General features: G+C 36.4%; 1 protein-coding gene across 1 annotated transcript; it reads right to left on the bottom strand.

Moving 5' to 3' along the window:
* Positions 1-390: 390 nt before the first annotated feature.
* LOC138305868 (chitin synthase chs-2-like) lies at positions 391-23070 on the bottom strand. The gene is made up of 5 exons (XM_069246129.1): positions 22794-23070; positions 12834-12930; positions 12434-12630; positions 1113-1280; positions 391-663 (listed from the first exon to the last, which is right to left on the bottom strand). Exons 1-5 carry the CDS (start codon positions 22914-22916, stop codon positions 391-393), a joined length of 858 nt encoding a protein of 285 aa, XP_069102230.1. The 5' UTR covers positions 22917-23070.
* Between the last annotated feature and the right edge of the window lie 4707 nt (positions 23071-27777).

Here is a 27777-nt window from a genome sequence, read left to right as displayed (position 1 = left end):
AACACAAACTATGGTAGTCACACTACTTATAGACCACGTACACCAGACCCCCTGTATAACACAAACTATGGTAGTCACACTACTTATAGACCACCTGTATAACACAAACTATGGTAGTCACACTACTTATAGACCACGTACACCAGGCCCCCTGTATAACACAAACTATGGTAGTCACACAGAATTCTCTCGTATAACACAGAATTCCCTCGTATAACACAGAATTTCCTTGTACACCACAGAATTCCCTCGTACAACAGGTGTCACTACATAATTATGTTAATGGGATAGAAACAATTCTAAATTGTTATTTTCTTCAGTTATAGATTTTTTACTATAACATTAAAAATGAGTATTTGGGCTATCTATAATGTTTCAGTTAAAACACTCTTAACCAATCAAATTACCGGAGACAACCAGGATAACAACACTCGGGCCAATGAGCGTGGAGAATAAAAGTAGGCCTTGGTAGATGGTGAAGAAGATGGAGACTCGTTGGTTGAACTTGCTAATGATTTTCCACTCCCTGACAAGTAACATTAAGTTAGCGATGGTGGAGGCGATCCATCGTCTCCTTTGTTTGTAGAACTCCTCGAACTCCTCCGGGCACTGGGTCTTGTTTTCTGACGCGGCGCAGTACTCAATCCGCCAGCCACTCTGGACCTGGTGGGGAGTGTATACAGTATGGACGTTAATATCAAACTTGTCAAGTAAGTCATTTTTGGGGACTTTATTTTTGTGGAGTTGTAGGACATATTTGGTTGGTCTAAAATAAGTATAAAATAAGGACATATCTGGTTGGTCTGAAATAATTATAAAATAAGAACATATCTGGTTGGTCTGAAATAATTATAAAATAAGGACATATCTGGTTGGTCTGAAATAATTATAAAATAAGGACATATCTGGTTGGTCTGAAATAAGTATGAAATAAGGACATATCTGGTTGGTCTGACAAAAGTATAAAATAAGGACATATCTGGTTGGTCTGAAATAAGTTTAAAATAAGGACATATTTGGTTGGTCTGAAATAAGTTTAAAACAAGGACATATCTGGTTGGTCTGAAATAAGTATGAAATAAGGACATATTTGGTTGGTGTGAAGTATTTACCAGCAGTGTACAGAACCAACGGTCCTCTCCCATGTCCTTGGTCAGGAACTCGAAGGCTTTCTCCACGTTAGAAGCGTAAGTTGGGACGATGTCCCGTACAGCACTCACTCTGTACACACTAAAACAGCCCGGGGCGCACAGCACGGAGCCCAGCACATCCTCCGCGGCCTAAAGCAGTGATGTAAATCGTTACTATTGACATCCACTAGATAAAATGTTACTATTGACATCCACTTGATAAAACGTAACTATTGACATTCAATTGATAAAACGTTACTATTGACATTCACTTGATAAAACGTTACTACTGACATTCACTTGATAAAACGTTACTATTGACATTCACTTGATAAAACGTTACTATTGACATTCACTTGATATCACGTTACTATTGACATTCACTTGATATCACGTTACTATTGACATTCACTTGATAAAACGTTACTATTGACATTCACTTGATAAAACGTTACTATTGACATTCACTTGATAAAACGTTACTATTGACATTCACTTGATAAAACGTTACTATTGACATTCACTTGATAAAACGTTACTATTGACATTCACTTGATAAAACGTTACTATTGACATTCACTTGATAAAACGTTACTATTGACATTCACTTGATATAACGTTACTATTGACATTCACTTGATAAAACGTTACTATTGACATTCACTTGATAAAACGTTACTATTGACATTCACTTGATTAAAAATATCACGTTACTATTGACATTCACTTGATAAAACGTTACTATTGACATTCACTTGATAAAACGTTACTATTGACATTCACTTGATAAAACGTTACTATTGACATTCACTTGATAAAACGTTTACTATTGACATTCACTTGATAAAACGTTACTATTGACATTCACTTGATAAATACACGTTACTATTGACATTCACTTGATAAAACGTTACTATTGACATTCACTTGATATAAACGTTACTACATTGACATTCACTTGATAAATATTGAATTTACTTGATACTATTGACATTCACTTGATAAAACGTTACTATTGACATTCACTTGATAAAACGTTACTATTGACATTCACTTGATAAAACGTTACTATTGACAATACGACTATTGATAAAACATTCTACTTGACTACAAAACGTTACTATTGACATTCACTTGATAAAGTTACTTTTGGACATCAAGTTGATTAAAACGTTACTATTGAAACCCAATTTGACATTCACTTGATATCACGTTACTATTGACATTCACTTGATAAAACGTTACTATTGACATTCACTTGATAAAACGTTACTATTACTACTTGACATTCACTTGATAAAAAAACGTTACTATTGACATTCACTTGATATAAACGTTACTATTGACATTCACTTGATAATAATCGTTACTATTGACATTCACTTGATAAAACGTTACTATTGACATTCACTTGATAAAACGTTACTATTGGACATTCACTTGATAAAACGTTACTATTGACATTCACTTGATAAACGTTACTATTGACATTCACTTGATAAAACGTTACTATTGTACATTCACTTGATAAATCGTTTATATTGACATTTACGTTGATTAAATCGTTACTATTGACATTCACTTGATAAAAACGTTACTATTGACATTCACTTGAACTAAATTCGTTATAATGACATTCACTTTGTATAAAAATCGGCTTACTAATTGATTCACTTGACGTTACTATTGTCATCACTGATAAAACGACTTGATAAAACTATTGACGTTACTATTGATATTGACATCTCACTTGATTAAATCGTTACTATTTGACATTCAATTGATATTAAACGTTTCTATTGACATTCACTTGATATCACGTTATACTATTGACATTCACTGATTAAAACGAAATATTTACGGTCACTTGATTAAAACGTACTATTGACATTCACTTGATATAACACTTGATAATACGTTACTATTGAAACATTCACTTGATAAAACGTTACTATTCAACTTGATAAACGTTAATTGACGATAAATCGATACTATTGACATTCACTTGATAAAACGTTACTATTGACATTCACTTGATAAAACGTTACTATTGACATTCACTTGATAAAACGTTACTATTGACATTCACTTGATAAAACGTTACTATTGACATTCACTTGATAAAACGTTACTATTGACATTCACTTGATAAAACGTTACTATTGACATATTGACATTCACTTGATAAAACGTTACTATTGACATTCACTTGATAAAACGTTACTATTGACATTCACTTGATAAAACGTTACTATTGACATTCACTTGATAAAACGTTACTATTGACATTCACTTGATAAAACGTTACTATTGACATTCACTTGATAAAACACGTTACTATTGACATTCACTTGATATAACCGTTACTATTGACATTCACTTGATAAAACGTTACTATTGACATTCACTTGATAAAACGTTACTATTGACATTCACTTGATAAAACGTTACTATTGACATTCACTTGATAAAACGTTACTATTGACATTCACTTGATAAAACGTTACTATTGACATTCACTTGATAAAACGTTACTATTGACATTCACTTGATAAAACGTTACTATTGACATTCACTTGATAAAACGTTACTATTGACATTCACTTGATATCACGTTACTATTGACATTCACTTGATAAAACGTTACTATTGACATTCACTTGATAAAACGTTACTATTGACATTCACTTGATAAAACGTTACTATTGACATTCACTTGATAAAACGTTACTATTGACATTCACTTGATAAAACGTTACTATTGACATTCACTTGAATAAAACGTTCACTATTGACATTCACTTGATAAATCGTTACTATTGACATTCACTTGATAAATCGTTTACTATTACGGTCACTTGATAAAACGTTACTATTGACATTCACTTGATAAAACGTTACTATTGACATTCACTTGATAAAACGGTTACTATTGACATTCACTTGATTAAAAAACGTTACTATTGACATTTACTTGATAAATCGTTACTATTGACATTCACTTGATAAAACGTTACTATTTGACATTCACTTGATAAATCGTTACTATTGACATTCACTTGACAATTTACATTGACATTCACTTGATAAATCTTTACGCACATTCACTTGATAAAAAACGTTACTATTGACATTCACTTGATATATCGACTTGACATTCACCTTGATAATCGTTACTATTGACATTCACTTGATATAACGTTACTATTGACATTCACTTGATAAACGTTACTATTGACATTCACTTGATAAAACGTTACTATTGACCATTCACTTGATAAAACGTTACTATTGACATTCACTTGATAAAACGTTACTATTGACATTCACTTGATAAATCGTTACTATTGACATTCACTTGATATCACGTTACTATTGACATTCACTTGATAAAACGTTACTATTGACATTCACTTGATAAAACGTTACTATTGACATTCACTTGATATCACGTTACTATTGACATTCACTTGATAAAACGTTACTATTGACATTCACTTGATAAAACGTTACTATTGACATTCACTTGATAAAACGTTTTACTATTGACATTCACTTGATATCACGTTACTATTGACATTCACTTGATAAAACGTTACTATTGACATTCACTTGATAAAACGTTACTATTGACATTCACTTGATAAAACGTTACTATTGACATTCACTTGATAAAACGTTACTATTGACATTCACTTGATAAAACGTTACTATTGACATTCACTTGATAAAACGTTACTATTGACATTCACTTGATAAAACGTTACTATTGACATTCACTTGATAAAACGTTACTATTGACATTCACTTGATAAATCGTTACTATTGACATTCACTTGATAAAACGTTACTATTGACATTCACTTGATAAAACGTTACTATTGACATTCACTTGATAAAACGTTACTATTGACATTCACTTGATAAAACGTTACTATTGACATTCACTTGATAAAACGTTTACTATTGACATTCACTTGATATAACGTTACTATTGACATTCACTTGATAAATCGTTACTATTGACATTCACTTGATAAAACGTTACTATTGACATTCACTTGATAAAACGTTACTATTGACATTCACTTGATAAAACGTTACTATTGACATTCACTTGATAAAACGTTACTATTGACATTCACTTGATAAAACGTTACTATTGACATTCACTTGATAAAACGTTACTATTGACATTCACTTGATAAAACGTTACTATTGACATTCACTTGATAAAACGTTACTATTGACATTCACTTGATAAAACGTTACTATTGACATTCACTTGATAAAACGTTACTATTGACATTCACTTGATAAAACGTTACTATTGACATTCACTTGATAAAACGTTACTATTTACATTCACTTGATAAAACGTTACTATTGACATTCACTTGATAAAACGTTACTATTGACATTCACTTGATAAAAACGTTACTATTGACATTCACTTGATATTCACGTTACTATTGACATTCACTTGATAAAACGTTACTATTGACATTCACTTGATAAAACGTTACTATTGACATTCACTTGATATAAATCGTTACTATTGACATTCACTTGATAAAACGTTACTATTTACGGTCACTTGATAAAACGTTACTATTGACATTCACTTGATAAATCGTTACTATTGACATTCACTTGAATAAAACGTTACTATTGACATTCACTTGATAAAACGTTACTATTGTACTATTGACGTTACTATTGACTTGATGATTAAACGTTACTATTGACATTCACTTGATAAAACGTTACTATTGACATTCACTTGATAAAACGTTACTATTGACATTCACTTGATAAAACGTTTACTATTGACATTCACACTTGATAAACGTTACTATTGACATTCACTTGATAAATCGTTACTATTGACATTCACTTGATAAAACGTTTACTATTGACATTCACTTGATAAAACGTTACTATTGACATTCACTTGATAAAACGTTACTATTGACATTCACTTGATAAATCGTTACTATTGACATTCACTTGATATCACGTTACTATTGACATTCACTTGATAAAACGTTACTATTTACGGTCACTTGATAAAACGTTACTATTGACATTCACTTGATAAAACGTTACTATTGACATTCACTTGATAAAACGTTACTATTGACATTCACTTGATAAAACGTTACTATTGACATTCACTTGATAAATCGTTACTATTGACATTCACTTGATATAGCGTTAACGTTACTATTGACATTCACTTGATAAAAACGTTACTATTGACATTCACTTGATAAAACGTTACGATTGAAATTCACTTGATAAAACGTTACTATTGACATTCACTTGATAAATCGTTACTATTGACATTCACTTGATAAAACGTTACTATTTACGGTCACTTTGATAAACGTTACTATTGACATTCACTTGATAAAACGTTACTATTTGACATTACTATAAAATGACATTCATTGATGAAAAACTATTGACATTCACTTGATAAAAACGTTACTATTGACATTCACTTGATATAAAACGTTACTATGGACATTCACTTGATAAAAACGTTACTATTGACATTCACTTGATAAAAACGTTAATATTGACATTCCACTTGATCTCAACGTTACTATAGGACATTCACTTGATAAAAACTGTTACTATGTTACGACGGTCACTTGATATAATCGTTTACTCATTGTACATTCACGTTGATAATCACGTTACTCTTGACATTTCACTGATTAAACCGTTTCTTATTGACTAGTCACTTGATTAAATCGTTACTATTGAATTTCAATTGATTAAATCAGTTACTATTGGACCTTTCACTTGATGATACGTATATTGATATCTACTTGTATAAACGTTACTATTGACATACTGATATATAGTACTACACATTACTTATAAAACGTTACTATTGACATTCACTTGATATAAATCGTACTATTACAGGTACTTTGATAAACCACTATTGACATTATGATACAGGTATACACGTTGTATACACTTGATAAACGTGTATATGACATCACTGTCTACACGTATAGACATTAAAACGTTACTATTGATATTCATAGAACTGTACTATATAGTCTACAGGTACTAGACATACACTATATAGTCTACAGGTATATTGACATTCATACTGTATATAGTCTACATTGACATTCACTTGATACTGTACTATAGTCTACACTTGTATAGACGTTACATATTATATAGTCTACAGGTATAGACACCATTGATAAAACGTTACTAGACATTCACTTCTACAGGTACAGACACCATACTGTATATATATTCTACAGGTATAGACACCATACTGTATATATCTACAGGTACTATTGACATTCACTTGATACTGTTTACTATAGGACTATAAAAGACACCATACTGTATATAGTTCTATATGACATTATAGACACCACTTACATTCACTTGATAAACGTTACTATTGACAGGTATAGACACCATACTGTATATAGTTCTACAGGTATAGACACCATACTGTATATAGTACTACACCATACTGTATATAGTCTACAGGATATAGACACATATTGTCACTTATATAACGTTACATACTGTATATATAGTCTACAGGTATAGACACCATTACTGTATATAGTCTACAGGTACAGACACCATACTGTATATAGTCTACAGTTATATGACACCATACTGTATATAGTCTACATTGACATACTTGGTAGTATATAGTTACACACATTACATACTGTATATAGTCTACAGGTACAGACACCATACTGTATATAGTCTACAGGTATAGACACCATACTGTATATAGTATAGGTAGTCCTACAGGTATAGACACACATACTGTTTATAGTCTACTGGTATAAGACACCAATAATGTAGTACTAGTCTACAGGGTATAGACACCATACTGTATTATAAGATACAGGTATTGATCTTTACTGTATATAGTCTACAGGTATAGACACCATACTGTATATAGTCTACAGGTACAGGTATAGAGACCAACATACTGACACCATACTGTATATAGTCTACAGGTATATTGACACCAAACTGTATGTAGTCATAAAGGTACAGACACCCATACTTTATATAGCTCTTACAGGTAACCATACTGTATATAGTCTACAGGTACAGACAGGTGTATAGTCTACAGGTACAGACACCATACTGTATATAGTCTACAGGTACAGACACCACTACTCCTACAGGTATAGGACACCAATACATATAGTCTGTATAGACACCCATATAGTCTACAGGTATAGACACCATACTGTATATAGTCTACAGGTATAGACACCATACTGTATATAGTCTACAGGTACAGACACCATACTGTATATAGTCTACAGGTATAGACACCATACTGTATATAGTCTACAGGTATAGACACCATACTGTATATAGTCTACAGTATAGACACCATACTGTATATAGTCTACAGGTATAGACACCATACTGTATATAGTCTACAGGTATAGACACCATACTGTATATAGTCTACAGGTATAGACACCATACTGTATATAGTCTACAGGTATAGACACCATACTGTATATAGTCTACAGGTACAGACACCATACTGTATATAGTCTACAGGTACAGACACCATACTGTAAATAGTCTACAGGTATAGACACCATACTGTATATAGTCTACAGGTAAAGACACCATACTGTATGTAGTCTACAGGTACAGACACCATACTGTATATAGTCTACAGGTATAGACACCATACTGTATATAGTCTACAGGTATAGACACCATACTGTATATAGTCTACAGGTATAGACACCATACTGTATATATAGTCTACAGGTATAGACACCATACTGTATATAGTCTACAGGTATAGACACCATACTGTATATAGTCTACAGGTATAGACACCATACTGTATATAGTCTACAGGTATAGACACCATACTGTATATAGTCTACAGGTACAGACACCATACTGTATATAGTCTACAGGTATAGACACCATACTGTATATAGTCTACAGGTACAGACACCATACTGTATATAGTCTACAGGTATAGACACCATACTGTATATAGTCTACAGGTATAGACACCATACTGTATATAGTATAGTCTACAGGTATAGACACCATACTGTATATAGTCTACAGGTATAGACACCATACTGTATATAGTCTACAGGTACAGACACCATACTGTATATAGTCTACAGGTACAGACACCATACTGTATATAGTCTACAGGTATAGACACCATACTGTATATAGTCTACAGGTATAGACACCATACTGTATATAGTCTACAGGTACAGACACCATACTGTATATAGTCTACAGGTATAGACACCATACTGTATATAGTCTACAGGTACAGACACCATACTGTATATAGTCTACAGGTACAGACACCATACTGTATATAGTCTACAGGTAGACCATACTGTATATAGTCTACAGGTATAGACACCATACTGTATATAGTCTACAGGTATAGACACCATACTGTATATAGTCTACAGGTATAGACACCATACTGTATATAGTCTACAGGTATAGACACCATACTGTATATAGTCTACAGGTATAGACACCATACTGTATATAGTCTACAGGTATAGACAGGTATAGACACCATACTGTATATAGTCTACAGGTATAGACACCATACTGTATATAGTCTACAGGTATAGACACCATACTGTATATAGTCTACAGGTATAGACACCATACTGTATATAGTCTACAGGTATAGACACCATACTGTATATAGTCTACAGGTATAGACACCATACTGTATATAGTCTACAGGTATAGACACCATACTGTATATAGTCTACAGGTATAGACACCATACTGTATATAGTCTACAGGTATAGACACCATACTGTATATAGTCTACAGGTACAGACACCATACTGTATATAGTCTACAGGTACAGACACCATACTGTATATAGTCTACAGGTATAGACACCATACTGTATATAGTCTACAGGTATAGACACCATACTGTATATAGTCTACAGGTACAGACACCATACTGTATATAGTCTACAGGTACAGACACCATACTGTATATAGTCTACAGGTACAGACACCATACTGTATATAGTCTACAGGTATAGACACCATACTGTATATAGTCACAGGTAAGACACCATACTGTATATAGTCTACAGGTATAGACACCATACTGTATATAGTCTACAGGTATAGACACCATACTGTATATAGTCTACAGGTATAGACACCATACTGTATATAGTCTACAGGTATAGACACCATACTGTATATAGTCTACAGGTATAGACACCATACTGTATATAGTCTACAGGTAGACACCATACTGTATATAGTCTACAGGTATAGACACCATACTGTATATAGTCTACAGGTATAGACACCATACTGTATATAGTCTACAGGTATAGACACCATACTGTATATAGTCTACAGGTATAGACACTGTACTGTATATAGTCTACAGGTATAGACACCATACTGTATATAGTCTACAGGTACAGACACCATACTGTATATAGTCTACAGGTATAGACACCATACTGTATATAGTCTACAGGTATAGACACCATACTGTATATAGTCTACAGGTATAGACACCATACTGTATATAGTCTACAGGTATAGACACCATACTGTATATAGTCTACAGGTATGGACACCATACTGTATTTAGTCTACAGGTATAGACACCATACTGTATATAGTCTACAGGTATAGACACCATACTGTATATAGTCTACAGGTATAGACACCATACTGTATATAGTCTACAGGTATAGACACCATACTGTATATAGTCTACAGGTATAGACACCATACTGTATATAGTCTACAGGTACAGACACCATACTGTATATAGTCTACAGGTATAGACACCATACTGTATATAGTCTACAGGTATAGACACCATACTGTATATAGTCTACAGGTATAGACACCATACTGTATATAGTCTACAGGTACAGACACCATACTGTATATAGTCTACAGGTACAGACACCATACTGTATATAGTCTACAGGTACAGACACCATACTGTATATAGTCTACAGGTATAGACACCATACTGTATATAGTCTACAGGTACAGACACCATACTGTATATAGTCTACAGGTATAGACACCATACTGTATATAGTCTACAGGTACAGACACCATACTGTATATAGTCTACAGGTATAGACACCATACTGTATATAGTCTACAGGTATAGACACCATACTGTATATAGTCTACAGGTATAGACACCATACTGTATATAGTCTACAGGTATAGACACCATACTGTATATAGTCTACAGGTACAGACACCATACTGTATATAGTCTACAGGTACAGACACCATACTGTATATAGTCTACAGGTACAGACACCATACTGTATATAGTCTACAGGTATAGACACCATACTGTATATAGTCTACAGGTATAGACACCATACTGTATATAGTCTACAGGTATAGACACCATACTGTATATAGTCTACAGGTACAGACACCATACTGTATATAGTCTACAGGTACAGACACCATTACTGTATACTGTATATAGTCTACAGGTACAGACACCGTACTGTATATAGTCTACATATATAGACACCATACTGTATATAGTCTACAGGTACAGACACCATACTGTATATAGTCTACAGGTATAGACACCATACTGTATATAGTCTACAGGTATAGACACCATACTGTATATAGTCTACAGGTATAGACACCATACTGTATATAGTCTACAGGTATAGACACCATACTGTATATAGTCTACAGGTATAGACACCATACTGTATATAGTCTACAGGTATAGACACCATACTGTATATAGTCTACAGGTATAGACACCATACTGTATATAGTCTACAGGTATAGACATCATACTGTATATAGTCTACAGGTATAGACATCATCTGTATATAGTCAACAGGTATAGACACCATACTGTATATAGTCTACAGGTATAGACACAGCACTGTATATAGTCTACAGGTATAGACATCATCTGTATATAGTCTACAGGTATAGACACCATACTGTATATAGTCTACAGGTATAGACACCATACTGTATATAGTCTACAGGTACAGACACCATACTGTATATAGTCTACAGGTATAGACACCATACTGTATATAGTCTACAGGTATAGACACCATATTGTATATAGTCTACAGGTACATAAACTAAGCAAAGTAAGAGGTTAATTAATAAAACGTCACTATATACGTTATGATGATAAAACAATATTATATACGTGTATATCATAAAACGTTACTATTTGATTTGGAGGATTTCTTGTGCCATTACCTTCTGGAACCAGTGACCAATAGCGTATTCAAACTTTTGATACCACACAAGCGGCCCGAATCCGATGGGATGTGTGCGCGCGCATACCGCCCCCACAGACTGGTCACGTGTCATCAGATCGAGCAAAGCTTCCACAGAATCCGGGGTAAAGTTCACATCCGCGTCAGTGGTTAGAATAAAGGCATTACGGTCATCCACTACAGAAACAATGTACAGTAGACAAATGTTACATGACTGCGCTGAGTGATGTATTAAAAATATGATGATCATTTTGTTTCACTAACTGACTTACTGTTGTCTTTGAATGTAAAATCAGATGAGTTACTCGTCTTCTGAGTGAACTAAGATCGTGATGAGTTAATCGCCATTTAAGTGAACTAGATCAAGATGAGTTACTCACCTTGAGAATTTCCGGACGCATCCACGTATTGTCTGACGAGAAAGTCGAGAACATAAGACATGTACATGATCTGGCTCCATCGCTTCTTATTCTTCACCTACAAATACATGCACAAATTCACCAGGGGCGTAGGAAGCCCGGGGGGGGGGGGGAAATTGCCTCCCCCTCCCCTGTTCCCCAGGACACATGTCTTCACCCCTCCCCCCCCCATTTTCGCCTAGTGAAATGCTCTAAAATGCACACTTGATAGAAAAAAGGGTCCTCCTACACATTTTTCGTACTTCATTTTAGAAAATTCCGCTGCGCTTCGCGTTTCCTAAAGACGTTCAAGCACGTAATTTTCAAACCGTTAATAATGAAAATTCAATACACACGAACTAGACTAAAAATGTCCATCAAGGGATTATACTGTTCAAAAAAATGCTTCTTAAAAGATTAATTCATTTATAGGTCTTAGCAAGACAATCAATTCATTATTTTTTGAGTTACACAACAATGTGCCGATGGGGTGATTTCGGTATGTTCAGATCGAGCAGGGTTGCATAATGGTATGACGACATTCACAATAATCATTTCTAAATGCAAGTAACTTTAAATCGAAAAATTACCGTGTTAAGAACGCTTTTAAATCATCAAAATACATTGTAAACCTCATCTCAGCCATTCTAAATCGTAATATTTTCCCGGGGGATAACCCCGGACCCCCAAACATAAACAATATCGAAACTTAAAGTATATAAAGTATTCCTGTGGATGTGTGGCGCGGGATGTGTGTCTGTGTGTGTGTGTGTGGGGTGGGGGGGGGGGGGGGGGGGGTTACAAAATATTGAGGACCTTTGCCCCCCTCATTACGTTCCATCTTCCTACGCCACCACTGTATGCATTCCACGCCGGTATCCGTATGTTTGGATCGTCTTCCGGTTGTGTATCAAGACAACAACGTAACTGTATTTCATAGATTTCCATTAATTACAGATGATAATAGTTAAAACAAAGTGCATCCTGCATTTAAAGATATCTTTATGATGTATATGCAACGTCCTTTATGTTTAGTTTGACATTATTGTGGCGAAATCAGTTAATGGATACTCATTCCACGCCGATAACATGGGGTGTCGTCAGATTTGTTGAAATTACATCTGAAAACGACCTTTAAAGGAAAATCTGAAGCGACAGATTTCAAGTATAAACATTCCGCTATCAGCGTGCCATGTACACATCCATACAGACGACGTTACTAAATTATGATGCATTGTACGTGTTTGGATCCATACTTTGAAATGGAGATCTACGGTTTGGATTTTTTAAAATCCCGGTTTGGATGGATAATCTTGTATTCCTTACACTTATTCTATCGATATTTTGAATGTTTTGAGAGCCATTTGAACTTTCAGCAGATTTCTATTTGATTGCCGAGATAATACCGTTGGGTAGCAGCAGTACCATCCAATTGCCTTGAACACATTTCATGATACTGTAGCAGTTTGCTCCTTACTATACTTTTTATTGGGTTATTGAACGTTATTTCATAGACAGCTTGTTTTCTTTCAGTAGCATGTTTTGTGTATCTATAGCAAGACTGAACTATCTAAATTATCAGTAACTTATAGAGCATCCAGTAATCATTGAGGTGCCCCAGGATCGAACCCCAGAATGGCATCTACATGTATCGTTCGCATTATGTTTTATGAATACTCTACAAACTTTGACTTTGACGAAATATGGTCATTTATTACCGTTAAATATATTACGAAAACAAAATGGGACTTAAAGGTATCCTAGTACTCCCTGGACGTTTGTGGTACCTACACGCTGAGTAAATAAAAAGCTATGGTTATTTGGTGATAGAAATATGTTTAGAACCTAGTTATTTTTTTCTTTGCCTTATTTTGACAGAGTAAAATGTCATGATACAACATTTTATACACTGTCATGCACTTTCTCGACGCAACTCATTATTTTTCCTGGTTGTCGTTTCGCATGCATTTATTATAGGCCGGGATCTAGGGGGGGTCTACGTGCACCCCCCCCACAACTTAACGAACCAATGTTTTTTCTGAAGCCTTATGACCCACTGATAACGAAATCGAGAGGTAACATTGTATAAACTGGGATGAACTTCCGGTTATGACGTCATCAAGATGGCCGCCATCTCGAATTTCACTAAAGATTGAAAAATAGTCATAACATTGACATTTTTCAACCGAAGAAGACAAATGAGGCATCAAAATGACCACAATAGAACAACAAATACATATCAGGACCATATAATCCAATATATGTAGTTATTTCTACGCAGGAAATGAAAAAATCGGATTTTAAGCTCAAAAATGGTAATTTTTTAGCAAATTTTTCATATTTGGCTTGACACAGCAAAAATGTTTGCCAACAGCAAACTATTATTTCTTGTCAGTTATTTGACTTCTTATCAATCAGTAAAAACAACACCAACAAAAAAAAACAATGTTAACATTGTATAAGCTCCGGTTATGACGTCATCAAGATGGCCGCCATCTCGAATTTCACTAACAATTGAAAATTAGTCATTACATTAACATTTTTCAACCGAAATAGACAAATAAGGTATCAAAATGATCATAATAGAACAACAAATTCATATCGGTACCACATAATTCAATATATGTAGTGATTCTAGGTAGGAAATGAAAAAATCGGATTTTAAGCTCAAAAATGATAATTTTTTAGCAAATTTTTCATATTTGGCTTGACACAGCAAAAATGTTTACCAACAACAAACTATTATTCGTTAACAGTTATTTGACCTCTAATCACTCAGTAAAACAATAAAAATATATAGAGATACAAAAAAGAATTATTGTTATACCATCATTAAGTTTACAAAACTTCACCGGGTGCGTATACTGGGTATATGCTGTTTTTCTAACTCCAAACCGCTGACACTACAGTTTCCTGGTGTATTATAAGTTCCTCAAATAAGTTGACTATTGGCGATTTATAAGTAGCAAACATGAATGTAAAGTTGACAGAATATCTAGGTAGGACAAGTCACAGTTTCGTTTATTTCCTATGCATAGTATAAGCAAAATGTCAGACGGTTACCACAATGTCACATATTTCTTTCACTGGTTCTCAATTATAACCATTATCATTGTGCGTGCTTTTCCGCCTCATTGCACTATCCTCTGACGTGACTCGGCATGTCTGGTAGCTGGTACATGCAGTCCGAATCAGAGTAATCGAGATATCAGTATCCAATTCGTCGAAAGCCAGAGCGTCGTCTTCGATGTCGATGAGCTGATGTGACACTACATTACCAGTGGTGCTCTAGCCTGTCATCTTTCATGACCCATCCATGGCCAGAGTTTATATCAGGAACAACAGGTTCAGGGATGTGGGATCTCCTTCAGATTCTAACATATCGTATATGCTGTTTCAGACCTCTCAGGAAATTACACCAGATCCAGATTCTTCGAATTGTGGAATGATTCAAGCACCATTCATCAACCTTGTGGACACTCGTGCGACTATAGATGGCACAGGTGATATCCTCGAGGTCTTTAATGAGGTCATAAATGTTAAATTTCATTGGTCAGACTTTCCCCAGTCCCTTGAAGGTACTGTTTGTGTCGCATCTGGTGTATGCGTGGATACACCATTGAAGACTCTCTACAGTGCTCTCCAAACTTGGCAAAGAGAGGAACTTCACTGTAGACCTCATTTATGACCTCAAAGAATCCACCTGTGCCATCTATGGTCACTGAGGGTTCACAAAAATGAGGAATTGTACTTCATACGAATTAAGGAAAAGCAACTCAAACCTTCGCAGAATGTGGCTCTGGTGTCTTTTCCATCCTACCGGAGAGGTCTGGAACATCATATATGATATGTGAATCAATAGGTTGAAAACAGGATGAGCTCCCACATCCGCGAACCCGATGTTATTGAAGTTACCTCTGGCCATGGACGGTTGACAAATTAGAACCACGATGGTAAACCGGTAATGTAATGTCACATCAGCTCATCAGATCATCGACATGCTGGCGAGAAAGCACGCACAATGATAATGCTTATCATTAAGAACTATTGAAAGAAATATGTTATACTGCAGTAACCATCTGACATTTCCTTACGTTATACACAGAAAAATAAAGTTAACAGTGAATGTGCTATTTCTAAAAGAAACAAATTTCGGAAAGTGTCGTGGTATTAACGGAAACAAATGCTTTCTTCAGTTTTAATTTGACACCCTATTAGTTGGCGTTGTGCTGTAAAAAATCATTTTGAGACGCTACTAGTCTACAAACTTTCGAACATGAAAATGGATTATCACAATTTATGTTAGGAAATTGTCAAGTCCCACTTAGATATTAAGCCAACTTAAAATTCAAATGCGTTAAGGTATGAATCGTCAATTGCCAATGTTATCTTCAGGAAATTCTAAGACATCCGGAAACTGTAGTGTCAGCGGTTTGGAAAAAACAGCAATCATATACCCTGTATACGCACCCGGTGATTTTTTGTAAACTTAATGTCATAATGATGGTATAACAATAATTCTTTTTGTATCTCTATATATCTTTTATTGTTTTACTGAGTGATTAGAGGTCAAATAACTGTTAACGAATAATAGTTTGTTGTTGGTAAACATTTTTGCTTTGTCAAGCCAAATATGAAAAATTTGCTAAAAAATTATCATTTTTGAGCTTAAAATCCGATTTTTTCATTTCCTACCTAGAAATCACTACATATATTGAATTATGTGGTACCGATATGAATTTGTTGTTCTATTATGATCATTTTGATACCTTATTTGTCTATTTCGGTTGAAAAATGTTAATGTAATGACTATTTTTCAATTGTTAGTGAAATTCGAGATGGCGGCCATCTTGATGACGTCATAACCGGAGCTTATAAAATGTTAACATTGTTTTTTTTGTTGGTGTTGTTTTTACTGATTGATAAGAGGTTAAATAACTGACAAGAAATAATAGTTTGCTGTTGGCAAACATTTTTGCTGAGTCAAGCCAAATATGAAAAATTTGCTAAAAAATTACCATTTTTGAGCTTAAAATCCGATTTTTTTCATTTCCTGCGTAGAAATAACTACATATATTGGATTATATGGTCCTGATATGTATTTGTTGTTCTATTGTGGTCATTTTGATGCCTCATTTGTCTTCTTCGGTTGAAAAATGTCAATGTTATGACTATTTTTCAATATTTAGTGAAATTCGAGATGGCGGCCATCTTGATGACGTCATAACCGGAAGTTCATCCCAGTTTATACAATGTTACCTCTCGATTTCGTTATCAGTGGGTCATAAGGCTTCAGAAAAACATTGGTTCGTTAAGTTGTGGGGGGGGGGGGGGGGGGGCACGTAGACCCCCCCCCCCCCCCCTAGATCCCGGCCTATTACATTTGATTTTAACAAGTTGGCAATGCATGCTATGAACGCTGGTTAACAAAAACATTCTTTCAGTTAGTCGTTAACAGAACGCAGAAAGTCTGTCCTAGCACTGCAATTTACTGGTCTTTGTTAATCCTGGGCGTAGTATCATTTAGAATTGTACCTGCTGCCCCTATTGCATGATCGTAAAAGGCGACTAAATTTAGGATCTTATCTTTTCTCTTCTTCCTAACTGACTTTATCCTTCCTAATGCCTCCCTTGGCACCGCCTCACTTTTGGCCTTGAGTTGAGCGTTCGCCCCTGTGAGGAAGGCTCTAGGTTCTGTCCCCTGGCCGAGACACACCAAAGTCTATAAAAGTGGTAGTTTCTGCTCCTGCTTAGCGCTCAGCATACAGGGAGTGGGACGACTGGTTCGCCCGTTGTCAGTATAATGTGACCGGGTGGGGTGTGTTGCTTGGTGTCTTCGGCGGCATGCTTCAGTGATATAGCACTATAAAAAGGGCAAAAGTTCCACTATACAAGAAGACACTACATGAATATACCGCAGTCTCCCAAAACACGCACCTCGCACAACATACACGCAACACACAGCATACATGGGAGGCTGTCCTTACATGACCCTGGCTGTTAATAGGACGTTAATAAATCAAACAAACAAACAAATCATTTGTCAGCATATCGTCATAGTTAACACTATTGGCATATATTTGTAGATCGATACAGATGCACTATATAGCCGGTTATTTTCGTGAGTAGGCCTATATTTTCGTGAGTAGGCTTATATTTTCGTGAGTAGGTCTATATTTTCGTGAGTAGGTCTATATTTTCGTGAGTAGGCCTATATTTTCGTAATTTCACGGGACACCGATTTCATAACGAAAATTAGATACGGGCACTTAAGAAAGATATTGTGTACCCTGGAGACCAGACCCCAAACAAAATCCGCTAAACTTTAACTTTCTCGGGTTCAGTATAACTCGCGAAAATTTTGAAACCAGTAAATGACCAGCTATACGGTAAAGAACAAATATGAACATTATAAATAGGTGGCTACAGAGATCAGCGTAGGAAGTTATGAATCCCTACATGTACTGTATACAGTCCCTATAATTATTTGTAAGAAACGATAGCTTTTTGCGTAACTTGATACAATGTCTTGAGACAAGGGAATACCACGTCGGATTAGTTTAAAAGTTAAGGCTACCATTGAATCTTATCAAGAATAGTAAAACAGACGCCCGGTCCAAAGATCACAATACAGTTTTAAGTCTAAAACAGTCTCTCTGGACTCTTTCCTAGTGGTGAGAGATTTATAGAAGTAGGATGGGTAACGTCTATTTACATAATACCGATTACACAATATGTAAATAGCCGCGATCCATCTTATATATGCCATCACCAGGAACGAGTCCATGTGCTTAGACAGACACTGTATATACATGTAGCAAAATCAAAATTGACGTTACAAAAATACGTCATACATGTATTTTTTTAACTCTAAACTTAGGTCTAATATTGTTTTTTATGAACCTGGAGCCTGGTTTCATATGTAAATCATTGAATTTTCTAGTTCTCCGCCAGAAGACAATACTTTCTGATCTTATTCTCTAAACAGTCAATTGATCACATTGGAATCATGACTTCGATTGGTAGTCTTTCACTTAACGCATTGTGTTCCAAAGTTTTCGCATAAGTGCATGCGTTTGTTTGTTTGATTAATTAACGTCCTATTAACAACCAAGGTCGCGTAAGGACGACCTTCATTGTAAGCAGTGTATAGCGAATGTAAAGTGTGAGGTGCGTGTTTTGGGAGACTGCGGTATGTTCGTGTTGTGCTATATCTCTGAAGCATGCCGCCGAAGACACCAAGCAACACATCCCATCCGATCACATTATAATGACAACGGGCGAACCAGTCGTTCCACTCCCTGTATGCTGAGTGCTAAGCAGGAGCAGAAACTACCACTTTAATAGACGTTGGTGTGTCTCGGCCAGGGGACAGAACCTAGAGCCTATCTCACAGGGGCGAGCGCTCCATAAATGTCCATAAAAGTGAGGCGGTGTCAAGGGAGACGCTAGGAAGAATAAAGTCAGTTAGGAAGAAGAGAAAAGACAAGATCCTATAGTTTCTGTGTCTCTTTTGGAGATGTTCAACAATTTGTGACAACGACAATTCACTTTAGTGCACCTGAAGTAGAAGAAATAGTCTGTTTTGAACCTATAATAAAGATTTACATTTTCTTAAACGGTATCCAAACCGGTTCATACGTTGAACAACTTTATTCCAAACCAGATCCATACACATATCCAAACCGGAGCATCATGTAAAAAACAACAGCAATATAAATAGTAATATTACTTATCTAGCACATCATTAACACAACACAATGGTCGGAAAAGGATGATGATAGGCTACAGTGAACTGCGTTCAAGGGTCCGGATTAGACTCCTCCCTCAAATGTTGTAACATTCTGTAATTACAGCCAATGAAAACTCTGGAAAGTTGCCTCGATTGGTTTGCTCCATGTGGTGTACAGCGCAAACAATATTGATTTCAAATGGATCTACCGATTTGACTTGGTCACACCTTTGTACCAAAGATTTGTTAGCATACACTTGTAGATAAAAAGGTTTTAAACATGATTTTAAGTCAATCGTACCATATGATCATCGAAGACAACAACACTATATCTTGACAGCATCGTAAAACGTTCCCTGGAACATACACGGTTGTAGCTGTATACATTGTTACATTGGCAAAAAAATAGGGTCGGTAGGTAGGGATTCTTTTTATATAAATATTTTTGTCAAGTTCAGATGCAATAGCGAGCTGTTTACTAAACACATGTGGCTCCTATTTATCAATTAAATGATTAAACATCATTGTCTTTCACTCTTGACTCTTTATTTAACAATATGAATAATTGTAGCTTTGACTAAGAAAGAAGTATTACATGTAACAGCTCAGATTGGCCTAGAGTTAAACTTTTAATAGGAGTATCCTTGTAGCTACAAAAAAATAGGGTCGGTCGGGTAACCCTAAACAGATATTTTTGGCCTTATGAAGATGTTTCATCCGGACGCAGACATCTCACCTCTAATTATGCATTGTTAGTTGTATGAATTGTAGTAATGTTTATACAAGTGTGCTTGTATTCAAACCTGTGATTAGTTGTGCTAAAACACTTCTATTGTAGTTCAATACAACATAATTAGACGTTTGGAATGCATATATATATATAATATGTACTTGTATAAAGTAATGACTCTCTGGCTCCTGTGATTTCAAATAAAATACATGTAGTATTGTAAAGTTAAGATACCAAATTTCTACTCACTTTAACCTAGCTGTGACTATAGATGTGTACATGTAGGTCATGATCATATACATGCATGTAATTCTGTATTTATTTTTACGATTTTGTATACCAAATTTTTGCGGTATTAATGACTGAAATTGCGTAAGTTGTTGAATGTGTAACAGCTATAACAGGTAAACTCCGCCCTCAGTTAGACTATCGCTGTTACTAAACTCCGCCCTCAGTTAGACTATCGGTGTTACTAAACTCCGCCCACAGTTAGATTATCGCTGTTACTAAACTCCGCCCTCAGTTTGACTGACGCTATTCCGAGCCGATAAACGTCCATACGACTGGTTGAAACTATTCACGTGATTTGTGGTTTGAACGATCCGAAATGTAATTCCGGACGCTTGAACGCATTTCACATTATAGTTTCACAACCATCATTTGGAAAATGAACATGTTTATACGACAACTGGTCATTTTCCTTTGCTCTACAGTCATTATTGCGCCAACTAGTCCTTTTAATAATCTTATAAAGATATTTAATATGATTAAAAATCACAATTAACTGATCATACCCCATTCTCCTCGCTTTGAAATGAAACCGGAAGACGACACGGCACGGCAAGGAATCCATACAGTAGCCACTGTTCACTGCTGCCCAATAACAACTCAAAGAGAAAGAGTAGTTACCCACTTATATAGACTGTCGGAGAAAAGGGAAATTTAAAACTATCGGAATCTTATCAATAAATACAGGACTTTGTAATGATATCAGATTGGAGAACTAGATCTTTTGTTGTAGTTAAGTATTGTCACGTGATCTGGTAATCAGTGTGTGTACGGTGCGTGTACCTAATGTCTACCTCTCATAATCAACTTTTCATATCAGTCACACGAGATCTGAATGTCAAGGTCAAGGAGGGAAAGATAGCAAAAGTGATAACGCCACCATGGTGATAAAGATATACACATCCTTCAGGTTACACAAGGCCAAATCTTCTCTGCTCAAACTTAAATTCAGGATCTGATCTCCAGTAGATTCATGAAAAATGTCCCCTAAATGACAAGATAGAGAAATCCTCTATATTTCTTTTCTATTTCCTTTATATACACTATAATATAATATCAATTTCATCCGAGAGTACTGGAAAGCAGATTAAAAAAAAAAATCTCGGGGTTTTATTTACAAATATTTTCATGTTGAAAGTTTTCGTCCATTTCACTTTGCTTTCTCTCTAATTTACTTCCTCTCTGTAAATACCTTCCTATTGTCCTTCAGGTGAATCGTAAATATCATCCCCCGTGTCTGGCGCCTCTCTCCATTCGGTATCAGTTGCCATGACAACTTCATTCCATAGGCGGTGATAGATCGGGTACACATCATGGTCTCCACGCCTTTAATACATATACCATACCATCAGTCTAGAGAGGTTACAAAAGTCATAGAAAGAGGGTACCAAATGGTCTAGAGGGTTTACAAATGTCATAGAGAGAGGGTACCAACAGGTCTAAAGGGGTTACAAATGTCATAGAGAGAGGGTACCAACAGGTCTAAAGGGGTTACAAATGTCATAGGGAGAGGGTACCAACAGGTCTAAAGGGGTTACAAATGTCATAGAGAGAGGGTACCAACAGGAGAGAGGGTACCAACAGGTCTAAAGGGGTTACAAATGTCATAGAGAGAGGGTACCAACAGGTCTAGAGGGGTTACAAATGTCATAGAGAGAGGGTACCAACAGGTCTAAAGGGGTTACAAATGTCATAGAGAGAGGGTACCAACAGGTCTAGAGGGGTTACAAATGTCATAGAGAGAGGGTACCAACAGGTCTAAAGAGGTTACAAAAGTCACTTATCGAGGGTACCAACAGGTCTAGAGGGGTTACAAATGTCATAGAGAGAGGGTACCAAAAGTCACTTATCGAAGGTACCAACAAGTCTAGAGGGATTACAAATGTAACTTACCATAGGTCATTTATGTTGCGAGTTGAAACGAGACCTGCCCATTCCATTTGAACAGATTGTTGAATTACCAAATGATAAATTAGCAAAGCCTCTGAAGGTGGGATATCCGTAGTATAATTCTAGACATCTCGCGTATTTAATTGACCCGTTGTTCCGCCGACACGACCGTAAATGATCAGTGCGAATATGACATTGGGATATAAGGGAGATAACTTCGTCTTAAGAGACTTAGGTACAAATCTGACATTGGGATATAGGGGAGATAACTTCGTCTCAATAGACTTAGGTACAAAAATCTGACATTGGGATATAGGGGAGATAACTTCGTCTCAAGAGACTTAGGTACAAATATGACATTGATATATAGGGGAGACAACTCCGTTTATAGGAGACTTCGGTACAAACTCATTCCGAGGCCGATGGGAAGTAACTGTGATAGATGAGAGTGTAAACGCTGTATACTACCTAGGGTTTCCGGTAACAAACTGATGAGAGTGTAAACGCTGTATACTACCTAGGGTTTCCGGTAACAAACTGATGAGAGTGTAAACGCTGTATACTACCTAGGGTTTCCGGTAACAAACTGATGAGAGTGTAAACGCTGTATACTACCTAGGGTTTCCGGTAACAAACTGATGAGAGTGTAAACGCTGTATACTACCTAGGGTTTCCGGTAACAAACTGATGAGAGTGTAAACGCTGTATACTACCTAGGGTTTCCGGTAACAAACTGATGAGAGTGTAAACGCTGTATACTACCTAGGGTTTCCGGTAACAAACTGATGAGAGTGTTAACGTGTATATACTACCTAGGGTTTCCAGGGTTTCCGGTAACAAACTGATGAGAGTGTAAACGCTGTATACTACCTAGGGTTTCCGGTAACAAACTGATGAGAGTGTAAACGCTGTATACTACCTAGGGTTTCCGGTAACAAACTGATGAGAGTGTAAACGCTGTATACTACCTAGGGTTTCCGGTAACAAACTGATGAGAGTGTAAACGCTGTATACTACCTAGGGTTTCCGGTAACAAACTGATGAGAGTGTTAACGCTGTATACTACCTAGGGTTTCCGGTAACAAACTGATGAGAGTGTTAACGCTGTATACTACCTAGGGTTTCCGGTAACAAACTGATGAGAGTGTTAACGCTGTATACTACCTAGGGTTTCCGGTAACAAACTGATGAGAGTGTGTAAACGCTGTATACTACCTAGGGTTTCCGGTAACAAACTGATGAGAGTGTAAACGCTGTATACTACCTAGGGTTTCCGGTAACAAACTGATGAGAGTGTAAACGCTGTATACTACCTAGGGTTTCCGGTAACAAACTGATGAGAGTGTAAACGCTGTATACTACCTAGGGTTTCCGGTAACAAACTGATGAGAGTGTAAACGCTGTATATACTACCTAGGGTTTCCGGTAACAAACTGATGAGAGTGTAAACGCTGTATACTACCTAGGGTTTCCGGTAACAAACTGATGAGAGTGTAAACGCTGTATACTACCTAGGGTTTCCGGTAACAAACTGATGAGAGTGTAAACGCTGTATACTACCTAGGGTTTCCGGTAACAAACTGATGAGAGTGTAAACGCTGTATACTACCTAGGGTTTCCGGTAACAAACTGATGAGAGTGTAAACGCTGTATACTACCTAGGGTTTCCGGTAACAAACTGATGAGAGTGTAAACGCTGTATACTACCTAGGGTTTCCGGTAACAAACTGATGAGAGTGTAAACGCTGTATACTACCTAGGGTTTCCGGTAACAAACTGATGAGAGTGTAAACGCTGTATACTACCTAGGGTTTCCGGTAACAAACTGATGAGAGTGTAAACGCTGTATACTACCTAGGGTTTCCGGTAACAAACTGATGAGAGTGTAAACGCTGTATACTACCTAGGGTTTCCGGTAACAAACTGATGAGAGTGTAAACGCTGTATACTACCTAGGGTTTCCGGTAACAAACTGATGAGAGTGTAAACGCTGTATACTACCTAGGGTTTCCGGTAACAAACTGATGAGAGTGTAAACGCTGTATACTACCTAGGGTTTCCGGTAACAAACTGATGAGAGTGTAAACGCTGTATACTACCTAGGGTTTCCGGTAACAAACTGATGAGAGTGTAGTGTAACAACTGCTGTATACTACCTAGGGTTTCCGGTAACAAACTGATGAGAGTGTAAAACGCTGTATACTACTACCTAGGGTTTCCGGTAACAAACTGATGAGAGTGTAAACGCTGTATACTACCTAGGGTTTCCGGTAACAAACTGATGAGAGTGTAAACGCTGTATACTACCTAGGGTTTCCGGTAACAAACTGATGAGAGTGTAAACGCTGTATACTACCTAGGGTTTCCGGTAACAAAACTGATGAGAGTGTAAACGCTGTATACTACCTAGGGTTTCCGGAGAGATAACAAAAACTGATGAGAGTGTAAACGCTGTATACTACCTACCTAGGGTTTCCGGTAACAAACTGATGAGAGTGTAAAACGCTGTATACTACCTAGGGTTTCCGGTAACAAACTGATGAGAGTGTTAACGCTGTATACTACCTAGGGTTTCCGGTAACAAACTGATGAGAGTGTTAACGCTGTATACTACCTAGGGTTTCCGGTAACAAACTGATGAGAGTGTAAACGCTGTATACTACCTAGGGTTTCCGGTAACAAACTGATGAGAGTGTTAACGCTGTATACTACCTAGGGTTTCCGGTAACAAACTGATGAGAGTGTTAACGCTGTATACTACCTAGGGTTTCCGGTAACAAACTGATGAGAGTGTTAACGCTGTATACTACCTAGGGTTTCCGGTAACAAACTGATGAGAGTGTAAACGCTGTATACTACCTAGGGTTTCCGGTAACAAACTGATGAGAGTGTTAACGCTGTATACTACCTAGGGTTTCCGGTAACAAACTGATGAGAGTGTTAACGCTGTATACTACCTAGGGTTTCCGGTAACAAACTGATGAGAGTGTTAACGCTGTATACTACCTAGGGTTTCCGGTAACAAAAACTGATGAGAGTGTAAAACGCTGTATACTACCTAGGGTTTCCGGTAACAAACTGATGAGAGTGTTAACGCTGTATACTACTAGGGTTTACCGGTAACAAACTGATGAGAGTGTTCCGCTGTATACAACCTAGGGTTTCGGATGATGAGAGTGTTAACGCTGTAACTACCTAGGGTTTCCGGTAACAAACTGATGAGAGTGTTAACGCTGTATACTACCTAGGGTTTCCGGTAACAAACTGATGAGAGTGTTAACGCTGTATACTACCTAGGGTTTCCGGTAACAAACTGATGAGAGTGTAAACGCTGTATACTACCTAGGGTTTCCGGTAACAAACTGATGAGAGTGTAAACGCTGTATACTACCTAGGGTTTCCGGGTAACAAACTGATGAGAGTGTAAACGCTGTATACTACCTAGGGTTTCCGGTAACAAACTGATGAGAGTGTTAACGCTGTATACTACCTAGGGTTTCCGGTAACAAACTGATGAGAGTGTTAACGCTGTATACTACCTAGGGTTTCCGGTAACAAACTGATGACAACTGAGAGTGATTAACGCTGTATACTACCCTAGGGTTTCCGGATACCAGAACTGAAGAGAGTGTAAAAACGCTGTATACTACCTAGGGTTTCCGGTAACAAAACTGATGAGAGTGTAAACGCTGTATACTACCTAGGGTTGATATTCCGGTAACAAACTGATGAGAGTGTTAAACGCTGTATACTACCTAGGGTTTCCGGTAACAAACTGATGAGAGTGTTAACGCTGTATACTACCTAGGGTTTCCGGTAACAAACTGATGAGAGTGTAAACGCTGTATACTACCTTAGGGTTTCCGGTAACAAACTGATGAGAGTGTTTAACGCTGTATACTACCTAGGGTTTCCGGTAACAAACTGATGAGAGTGTAAACGCTGTATAACTACCTAGGGTTTCCGGTAACAAACTGATGAGAGTGTTACGCTGTATACTACCTAGGGTTTCCGGTAACAAACTGATGAGAAGTGGCTAAACGCTATACTACTAGGGTTTCCGGTAACAAACTGATGAGAGTGTAAACGCCGGTAACTAATGTATAGTGTAAAGGCTACCTAGGGTTTCCGGTAACAAACTGATGAGAGTGTAAACGCTGTATACTACCTAGGGTTTCCGGTAACAAACTGATGAATTAAACGCTGTATACTACCTAGGGTTTCCGGTAACAAACTGATGAGAGTGTGTAACGCTGTATACTACCTAGGGTTTCCGGTAACAAACT

Source organism: Argopecten irradians, chromosome 13 (genome assembly GCF_041381155.1).
Source record: "Argopecten irradians isolate NY chromosome 13, Ai_NY, whole genome shotgun sequence".
Classification (NCBI taxonomy): Eukaryota; Metazoa; Mollusca; class Bivalvia; order Pectinida; family Pectinidae; genus Argopecten; species Argopecten irradians.
This window is presented reverse-complemented; position numbering and strand designations above follow the sequence as displayed.

What these genes read in the sequence shown, in the direction of transcription:
- LOC138305868 (XM_069246129.1), bottom strand. Translation starts at nt 22,916, where the DNA reads ATGATGTGTACCCGATCTATCACCGCCTATGGAATGAAGTTGTCATGG. An exon ending in ACCTGAAGGACAATAGGAAG is followed by an intron (nt 12,931 to 22,793) that starts GTATTTACAGAG and finishes ATGTATTTGTAG; the next exon opens with GTGAAGAATAAGAAGCGATG. An exon ending in GTTGGTTCTGTACACTGCTG is followed by an intron (nt 664 to 1,112) that starts GTAAATACTTCA and finishes ACTCCCCACCAG; the next exon opens with GTCCAGAGTGGCTGGCGGAT.